The 9095-nt window shown below is 34.8% G+C and overlaps 2 protein-coding genes across 2 annotated transcripts; both read left to right on the top strand.

The window, feature by feature from the left end:
- Positions 1 to 1440: 1440 nt before the first annotated feature.
- On the top strand, positions 1441 to 3452 carry LOC124441663. Its single transcript, XM_046992128.1, has 4 exons — positions 1441 to 1450; positions 1853 to 2012; positions 2936 to 3156; positions 3265 to 3452. The coding sequence occupies exons 1-4, from the start codon at positions 1441 to 1443 to the stop codon at positions 3294 to 3296; spliced, it is 423 nt and encodes a 140-aa protein (XP_046848084.1). The 3' UTR covers positions 3297 to 3452.
- Positions 3453 to 3631: 179 nt separating this feature from the next.
- On the top strand, positions 3632 to 5508 carry LOC124442646 (charged multivesicular body protein 2b-like). Its single transcript, XM_046993143.1, has 7 exons — positions 3632 to 3775; positions 3888 to 3979; positions 4050 to 4091; positions 4177 to 4329; positions 4396 to 4498; positions 4567 to 4673; positions 5246 to 5508. Exons 1-7 carry the CDS (start codon positions 3766 to 3768, stop codon positions 5333 to 5335), a joined length of 597 nt encoding a protein of 198 aa, XP_046849099.1. The 5' UTR covers positions 3632 to 3765; the 3' UTR covers positions 5336 to 5508.
- The last annotated feature ends 3587 nt before the right edge of the window (positions 5509 to 9095 follow it).

The raw sequence follows: 9095 nt of genomic DNA, 5'->3' as shown, positions 1-9095 counted from the left end.
TAATACTTTGAAATGAAGACATTGGTAAAATATGTTTGATTTGCAGTACTGTAAAAGCTTGTCATATTTTTCATCGTTCATCAATAAGCAACATGACCATAGCTCCTCCATGATTGGCATCGTTTAAAAAAAATAGCTGAGGTAAATACTAGCAATGTCCAAGCTGGTGAAAATCTTATCATTGTAAACGACCATAAATCAAATGTGAACAACATGCAATTAATTTTGTGATGCAAATATTGTAAATAGCGACCATACATTTTTGCGACCATCGTGTAGTCGTTAACGAGCTATTTAATGGACAAATCTCTTTTCTTTTATCCACAAAACACGTTTGCAATGCTTGCCGATAGGAAAGATCTCCTCACGATAAATATATTGCATTCTATATACATTCATCCATTTCCCACAAGCGTCTTCAAGGAATCGACGATAAGAAGAAGCAGAAATACTTGTAAGTCCTGTCTTGAATTGTATTTCCTCTACATTTATAACTAAAAAAATTCAGATATCGAATTTGCAAACGACTTGTTACATAATAGTTGTGCAACATAGTATTTTATCAAGGAAGCGCATGCAGTGACTTGCTCCAAGAGCAGTAGCTATTTTAACAAGTGGTCAGCGTGTTCACGATTACTGTTCTTCTTTGCTTGTTTTTTGATCAGTTTTACTTTCTTTCACTTTGAGTTATCCTGTTTTATTCTGTCCATTTAGACCACTACAATGCGCACCTCATTCCAACTATGTCTTTTTTTGGCTTCTCTTTTATCGGTCCAGTTGCTCGACATCGATGGTAAGCGTGCACTTACTAAGATTATTTTTTCAGTTTGACTTTGACAAGTTTAATCAACTTAAGTTGCCATGACCACATCGATTAATGCAACGTTCACCGGTTCAAAGAACTGTTTTACGACTTTTTTGTGTTAGAACTGGTCGACAAGAGTAGTAGGTCCAATGTTAAATGCAAGGGCGTAGAAACATGTTTGAAGTCAGGGGAGGGGGCTCAACAGTGATCGCCAAAGATGCAAGTCTTTGAAGATTTAAAAATTTAACTCTTTAAATGAATTTTTGCAGTCTTTGCTACTTAGCCGTTTGATATATCACAGCTATGTTTTACAACAAAATATTAGGGTCATCAAATAGGAAAATCTTATTCATTCTTAATCCTTTGTGAAGAATATGTTAAAAATAGTTGACAAAATATGCCATTATAATGTCAAGTCCATAAACTTGAATTTGGTTCACAGTTCACTTTTAGAAGGGCTTGTGTCTCAGCTTCTAAAAGTTAGGGGGGAGCCCTCCTGCCTCTTGCACTTTCTACGCCCATGGATATACAAAGAAAAATACAATAGTCCATTTATTTTATTATTTGGAAATTCATATAACTAATCCTGGATCTGCTACTGGGGTAGAAGATCCTTGAACAGTATGTAAGATACCATGGAGAGTGGTATGAAAAATCTTATTTAATAGCTTGATGCATTTTGACAGACTTCATCTGATATTTAAGATAGACAAGAAATAAAGATTTCAGCCCTTAGCGGAAACACAATGGTCAAAACACTGAAAATCTAAAGACTTATATAATCCATTCACGACCCCACAAAGCACACTGCCTTTATCGTATGTATCAAAAAAACAAGCTCTCAAGTATAAAAGTATAGTCACATAATGTAGGTAATTTTTTGTCTGTGAGCAGGTGTTTCTTGTTTGGCGTGTAAAATTGAGACAATTGGTGCATGGACGGAAGTGCGACGTCTCTTTGTCATTTCTCTGATACGAACATGATAAAACACTAATTAAAAGGATGGAAGTCTTAAGTTAATAGATAAAAACATAATAATATTTCTAGGGAAATGTACGGCTCCGTACTGGACGGTTGGATGCTATGCAGACAGAGTTTATGCAAAAAGAGCGCTCAGTGAATTGATATTTACTGACAGAGATAAATATTCCATCGTTTATTCTGGCAAGGAAATCGACTGGGAAAATTACGGAGCGTACATTTCGGAGTATGTATTAAAGACCTGCTGATTTTTTTCAAAGAAAAGAGAGGCTTGTATTGGAAAACAATACGTAGAAAGTTACTCGCTTTGATAGATCAAATTTCAAGAAGATCAATGTTGATAATGTTCTGATATTGTAAATAAATACGAGCTGGTTACGCTTATGTTATAGAGAAACATCCTCATTAGAATACCATATCTGTAATTAGAGAGAGATGTCTGTATTATAGAGAGATATCCGTATTAGATAGAAATGTCTGTATTAGAAAGAGATGTCTGTATTAGAGAGAGATGTCTGTAATTAGAGAGAGATGTCCGTATTTGATAGAGATATCTGTATTAGAGAGAGATGTCTGTATTAGAGAGAGATGTTTGTAATTAGAGAGAGATGTCTTTATTAGAGAGAGATGCCTGTATTAAAGAAAGATGCCTGTATTACAGAGAGACTTCATTAGAGAATTATGTATGAGAGAGAGAGATCTTGGGAGCTGTTCACATGACCTCGGTAACCGGGATTCAGTGAGGCGTGAAATGATTTTGAGTCATTGAAAGGAGTAAAACTTTAAGCGCAAAACGTACAACCTTTTGTTACAAGCGTCATATGTCATTTTAGTCGTAATTTTCAAATCAGGCTAAATTATTTGTTTTCATTTCAAAGATTTTGTGAATTTGCAAAGTTAGATCATAGAGAAATTGCTCAAATTAACGTTAAATAAGTTTTTTGTTGTGAAGTATTTAATCTTTTTCCATTCGCTAAAATGACTTAACGCTTCGCTTAATCCCAGCTTCCGGGCTCATGTGAACAGCGCCTTACTCAACAGCACATGTGAAGAAAAGAGAACTATCGCGGGAGAGGGACATCCGTGTTTCAGCTATCAAAGCGATACAATTCAAACCCACTTACTCTTGATCCTTTCAACATTTTATAGTTTGGCATGTCATTGCTCTAAAAAGACAGCAGAAAAGGATTACAGTTACTTTGGTCTTCAGTTCTACGGTGAATGCTGGAGTGGACCACATGCGAACGAAACCTACGCAGTATATGGTGACAGCAATAATTGTATTAACGAGTTTTACAAAGACTGTGAACTGTTGTATGATGAAATTTGCATTGGTCGGGATAATGCAAATTTCATATACACCATATTAGGTGAGTTCATAATTCTTCCCTGCCCGCTCGCCCCACCCAATTATTTAAATGATTTTCTTCGAGAAAGATGGAGGCTACTCTTTTCTACTTTTTTCATTCTATTCATAGCCTCTCCTGGATCAGGCAGTGGAGACAGCTGATCATTCATCAAAGAGATAATATAAATCACGAAAATGGCATTTATATCTTTAATTGCAAGCACTTGATATGTTGTAAATAGACGAGCTTTCTCTTAATCTTTTAACCAAGTGACGTATTTCTCGTTAGTGAGCTAATGATAAAACAAACAAATGAAACTATGTGGTGCAAATATTTTCAATTGGAAGCTCATTGCTTTTGGATTTTCAAACATAATTCTCTGGTGCAAAATCTTTTCAAGGATGTAAAAACCAAGAAACAATTTGCTGGACGGAATTTAGCTGAATGAAGACCAAATGCCTATTGTTCATATACATATTACATGAAGTAGGGCTCAGTGAATAACACAGTTGTAAACAAACATGGGCGCCCACATACGTAAACCTAAAATAGCCAAATACATCATAGTTTGCGGCACTTATTAATATGACATTTGTATCATAACAGTTTGTATCTTAACAGTTTTTCAAGATGTCGAAACGTAAGTGCAGTTGTTTTATTTAATGTTTCCCGCTGTATATCATCTTTACATTTAAACTGTAAATGTTTTCTTATGTATTGTTATTAAAGTATATTGAAAATTACCTTTTCAGAGCAATTGAGAGAACAGAAAAGGGCGATGAATCGTACCCAAAGAGAGTTGGGAAAGGATAAAACAGCCCTGGAACGACAAGAGAAGCAACTGGTTTGAAACGTTCGCACAGGTGTTTTTTAAAATGTGGAAGGATTTATACAATCATTAAATTTTTTTACAGGAAATGGAAATCAAGAAAATGGCAAAGCAAGGCAATAAGCAAGTGAGTTGTATTTTAAGATGTAATTATTTCTTTCAATGACAGATGGGCACTTAACGATAATGCTTTTATTAATAATTCTCTCAAGGCATGTACAGTTTTAGCGAAGCAGCTCATGCAAGTTAGAAAGCAGAAAGCAAGAAACATGAATACAAGTTCAAAAGTTATGGGAATGAGTCATCAAATACAAGCAATGCAGTCAACATCAAAGATGGCCAACTCCATGGCAACAGCAACCAAGGTAAATGGTTTGTCCGAGGAATTTAATTATGTGTTATTGTGCCATAGTAAAAGTATTGTTTTCTAGACGATGGGAGCAGTGAATAAGCAAATGAATCCACAGGATTTACAGAGAACAATGCATAACTTTGAAAAGGAATCCATGAAAATGGATATGTCTGAAGAAATAAGTATAAGTTTTTATTTGAACTTCTTATTTGATGTAAATAATCACATGTCGAAATCTCAATTTTTCCAGTGAATGAAACTCTCGACTCTGTTTTCGATGCTTCTGATGATGAGGCTGAGCAAGATGCAATTGTCACTCAGGTTTTGGATGAAATAGGCATTGATATGTCAAGCAAGGTAAGTATGGTTAACTTGTGTGAGAAATGCTACAGAATAGTAACAGTGACTTAGATGTTTGTCACAGAAATATTTTCTGGCCTTTTTCTTAAAAAAAGAAGAAGAAAGAACAACAGATATTGATAATAGAAAGTCCTGGCTTTACATTAAAGTAGAAGGATAGTTTTAGATGGAACTGGTATTTATTCATAGCTGTTAGTTGTTATACTGCTTGAATGTGCATTGCTCAGAAACTCATGAAGCAGTGTGTTTCCCCAGTTCCCCTACCATGTGTATGATTTTTGAAATTTTGTTTGAACTTAGAGTTTTTCCCTATTATTTGTTCTATGGGAAATCCAAAATAGAAAGAACGTAAGGAAAGCGAAGCCCACAACTTTGTCTCATATATATATTTATACAACAAGTGGTAATAGAATATAACATGGGGTATTAGGATATAATAGGTGGTAATTGGATATAATAGGATAGTAATTACTGTGAATAGTATCTATAACATAAATCAGAATGCCTATGTAAATGAAATTTTGTCAAATATCTTGCTCTCTGTTTATTTATATTAAATTATGTTCTAGTTACCCTCTGCTCCAAGAGGAGCCACAGCATCAAAAGATGAAGATAGTCTTAAAGATATTGAGGCTCAGCTTCAACAATTACGATCATAGTCACTGAATGGTGTGTCTCAATGGTTAAGTACCTCTCGAAAAAAACTGCTCATTGACTGTATGTGCTATTTATTGCTCTGCCACTAACCAATTTAACCATCTTCACAAGATTTGAGCCTACAATCTTTATACTCATTTGATAGCTATTTGAATAAATTTATATTGCATATGAATGCCTTTTTGTCTGCCAAATTAAATTCCACGCCATTTTTTTCAGGCAACCTATGCCTTACCCCCCTCCCCAATAACATATTTTTTATGAGACACACACACTCCAAACTTTAGAATGGACATAATCAGGCCCATTAAGATTGGGCGGGTAGAGTATCCAAATTGATATGTCATTTCGCTCACTTGTTGGGCAGGTCCCAACAATTTTAGAGAATTATTGGAGAAGCTGTTTGACGTCTGTTGAAAATCTTTTTGTCCACCATTCTTCAGGCTTTCATTAAATTTTTCAACTAAAAAACTATTTTTCTATATGCTTTCGTGCTCGTCTGCTATTTGAAATTTCCTTTTTATGAAACGTGATTCTTTTTTCCTAACCATGTTTTTTTCTCTACATATTCCAAAACAACAAATGAGTTGAATAGTTTACTGCAAGTGAACAATAGGATAATGGCCGAGCTCAATTTATTGAAAATGATTATAGTGTATTCGAACGGAAGCAATTACGTAAATATGCATGCGCAAGCATATTCCTTTTGTTGCATTTAGGCCTAATTCAAACGTTGCATTTTATATGAGCCGAACGCATTTAAAACAAAAGATAATAAGGAATTTTATCTCACTTTCTTTTGTCTTTAATGCGTTCTGTGCATGTAAAGTTCGACGTTTGAAACAGCCCCAAGACGTCACTATTTAGATTCTACGTAGATTACAAATTGTCTGAATGTTCCTATGCATAGTACTAACTCCTTGAAGAAAAACTTTGCGTATCATGGGAATTCAATTCCAACAGAAATCAGAGAAAGCAAAAGTGCGTCACTTCCTTAAAATAAAATAGCTACTTGCATTTTATGATTTAGTTTATGTCCGAATTTGGTCTTCTATGTTAATTTTTTTGTGTTCACTCACTGTAAAAACAACAGATTTCTAAAGAAATGAATAATGTTAATGACCTAAAATTCACATGGCAGGACCAAAACTTGCGGGCTGGCTACGCCACTGTTTTATGTTGTAGTTAATGTTAATGATACAACTGAACTTCGTATATATCCAAATATCTAAACCTCTCATTTACCTCTATAGTTATTTGTTATCTTTATGTTTATACCTCCATAATTATTTGCTAATGCTATCTGTTACCTATATTGTAAGTTATTTTTACCTCTATTTGTGACGTGTAAGCTACGTCATGGCCGCAGTGTTGGATGATTTTTACAAGAAAATGTCCTCCAACATGGCGAACATTCCATTGTTCCCTCACTCCCAGTGGAATGGTTGCACACCACCTATTTTTTTGCTTTGTGTTTTATGTAAATGCTTTGTACTAAAGACACTCGTGAAAAAAACCTCGTTTGACGAGCCAGCGTGTCAAGTAGGTGGTAGTCGTCAAATACTTTTGAATAACTTGCCTGCCATTATTCGATTGATATTTGTCGTGTGATGATGTCTAGCTGTGAACGACAAGATTTTTCAAGCGATCGGCTGGGAGAAATTATTACACGTCTTTTGATTTGGTTGAAGAGAAGAGAAGAATACGAAGCTAAAATGTCGATGGTGATGGTCTTGATCTTGGCGTGAAATCGTGAATAATTTGTGGTAACTGGTAATAACTAAATTACGATTGATGATGTGGTAAGGTTGACGTTCTGGTTAAATGGAAGAAGTAAAATTGATTAAACAAAGCGTGAAACCATTCATTAAGATTGTAATGCCTTGTGGTTTTTAGTTGAAAACTGGGGTCACACTGTAAATGAGAATAAGATCTTCTTGTCTCATGATAAGAAAAATTTTGAACGAATAAGTAAATTGCTCTGTATTCTACATCTCTAGACAGCACAGACGTCGTCAAGATGATCAAATGCTAGAAATATTCACTATCCTTCGACACAAAACATCCTTCATGCTCTATATCAATTCTTCGAGTGATCTATACAAACAACTGTATACTCGTAAAAATATTGCTCTCGCTATATATTTCCATATTTCTATTTGTATATCCAGTTAACACCTTCGTAAAAGGACTAGTTAGAAATAATTGGGGGGTTTAGGATTAATGGACTGAATTGTAATCATCCGTGTTAATTTGCATTTCTATTCCAAAGAGTAATGTTAAAGAAATCAGCACAAATGAGTTGACGTGGTTGTACATAAACATGTTCATATGGAGGTGCTTCTTGCGTTAGCATCTTGCGTTCAGCATTGAAATGAATGTATAACTTACAATAAATCTATTAAACCGTTAAAAAAGAAATTGCAATACGCTGGCAGACTATTGCAAAATCTTTAAATTCGGCGTTTATTCGGAGTGGTTATCGACAATCTAACAAGCTATCGAGCTAGGTTACATATTTAGTCGATTATTCATTATTGTACCTATAATTGGCACTGTTATTAACATTGAGGGATGTTATAACAGTGTCTACATCATAGGATCCACATAACATTTGAAACGACTTCCAGTTCGTGTTCTAACTTTGGTAGATGATTTCGGCAACATAGATAGCCAGCATGCCGTATCATGGTAGAACTAATACGGTATAAAGAGAAATTATATGGACAGAGGAAGATCGGAATCTTCTAGTCAAATCGTGGAAATTTTTATTGACATGTCATCTCTAGTGAACACATACGATCTTCCTATTGTTTGAAAAATCTGACTGTAATTTCAAGGAGCATTTAAGCAAACCTTTCCTAAAAATGCCTGCAGCTAACAAATGTCTTTTGAAAATCGTCGTAAATTACGAGTTTCGACCGCAATCTTAACAGTTCTTCTGCAAACACCAGTTTTTCAGAATAGCTGCAAGAGCTCCAGCAGTTAGTAATGATTGTATTTTAACAATTATTCTTACAGTTATGCAGTTATACAGCAACAGATGCAGATAACGACTGCGGTATGTGTTTATTTACCTTGTTTGTTAGCCTGTTTGTTTGTTTTGTCACATCACTAACTTCGTTGCTCAGTATTTTTTACAGTATTGTAGGTCCAGAGAACGAGAAGATCAAGAAAAAGACAAGGGTATATGTTTGTTTGTTTTTTTTTTCCCGGCTCTAACTTGTTCTCCAGGCTTTTCTTTCAGTGCTGAGGACGAGAAGTTCTTAAAGAGGAAATCCGAGCTGTAAGTATGTTCGTTTCTATCATTCATTAAATCCATTAATTATCTTATTTGTGTCTCCTTCAGAGCGACATGGTCGAGCCAAGGTCGATCAACGTTTCTTACGGTAAGCTTGACTAATTTTTTATTTCTTTTTTGGATGACTGTCAACAGTTTTTGCTAAGACAAAATTCTTCACTTCCATTCTTCGGTGTTTGCAGATGATCAATAAATGATTTGATTGCGAAAAGTGTAAACGTCATTAGCGAAATCACATTCAAACACGCTAACACAAAAAACATGTACATAAAATGAGCAACTTCCAATATTCTAACTAAATTAGAGAGTTCCCTCGCTCTCTAATTTGGGAAAGAAGTTTGGCGAAAAGTTTATGTATTCCAAAATAGACTCCTGCCATCTATTTTGGAATAGCTTTGCTCAGAATTTCACGCAGCCCACATATGATAAACTAAAGCAAGTTTTTGTCATTAAAATATGAT

The sequence above is a fragment of the Xenia sp. Carnegie-2017 genome, unplaced genomic scaffold, assembly GCF_021976095.1.
Source record: "Xenia sp. Carnegie-2017 unplaced genomic scaffold, XeniaSp_v1 HiC_scaffold_20, whole genome shotgun sequence".
Lineage (NCBI taxonomy): Eukaryota > Metazoa > Cnidaria > Anthozoa > Malacalcyonacea > Xeniidae > Xenia > Xenia sp. Carnegie-2017.
This window is presented reverse-complemented; position numbering and strand designations above follow the sequence as displayed.

What these genes read in the sequence shown, in the direction of transcription:
- LOC124441663 (XM_046992128.1), top strand. An exon ending in TACGGAGCGTACATTTCGGA is followed by an intron (nt 2,013 to 2,935) that starts GTATGTATTAAA and finishes AACATTTTATAG; the next exon opens with TTTGGCATGTCATTGCTCTA. An exon ending in TTTCATATACACCATATTAG is followed by an intron (nt 3,157 to 3,264) that starts GTGAGTTCATAA and finishes TTCTATTCATAG; the next exon opens with CCTCTCCTGGATCAGGCAGT.
- LOC124442646 (XM_046993143.1), top strand. An exon ending in AACGACAAGAGAAGCAACTG is followed by an intron (nt 3,980 to 4,049) that starts GTTTGAAACGTT and finishes ATTTTTTTACAG; the next exon opens with GAAATGGAAATCAAGAAAAT. An exon ending in GGATATGTCTGAAGAAATAA is followed by an intron (nt 4,499 to 4,566) that starts GTATAAGTTTTT and finishes CAATTTTTCCAG; the next exon opens with TGAATGAAACTCTCGACTCT.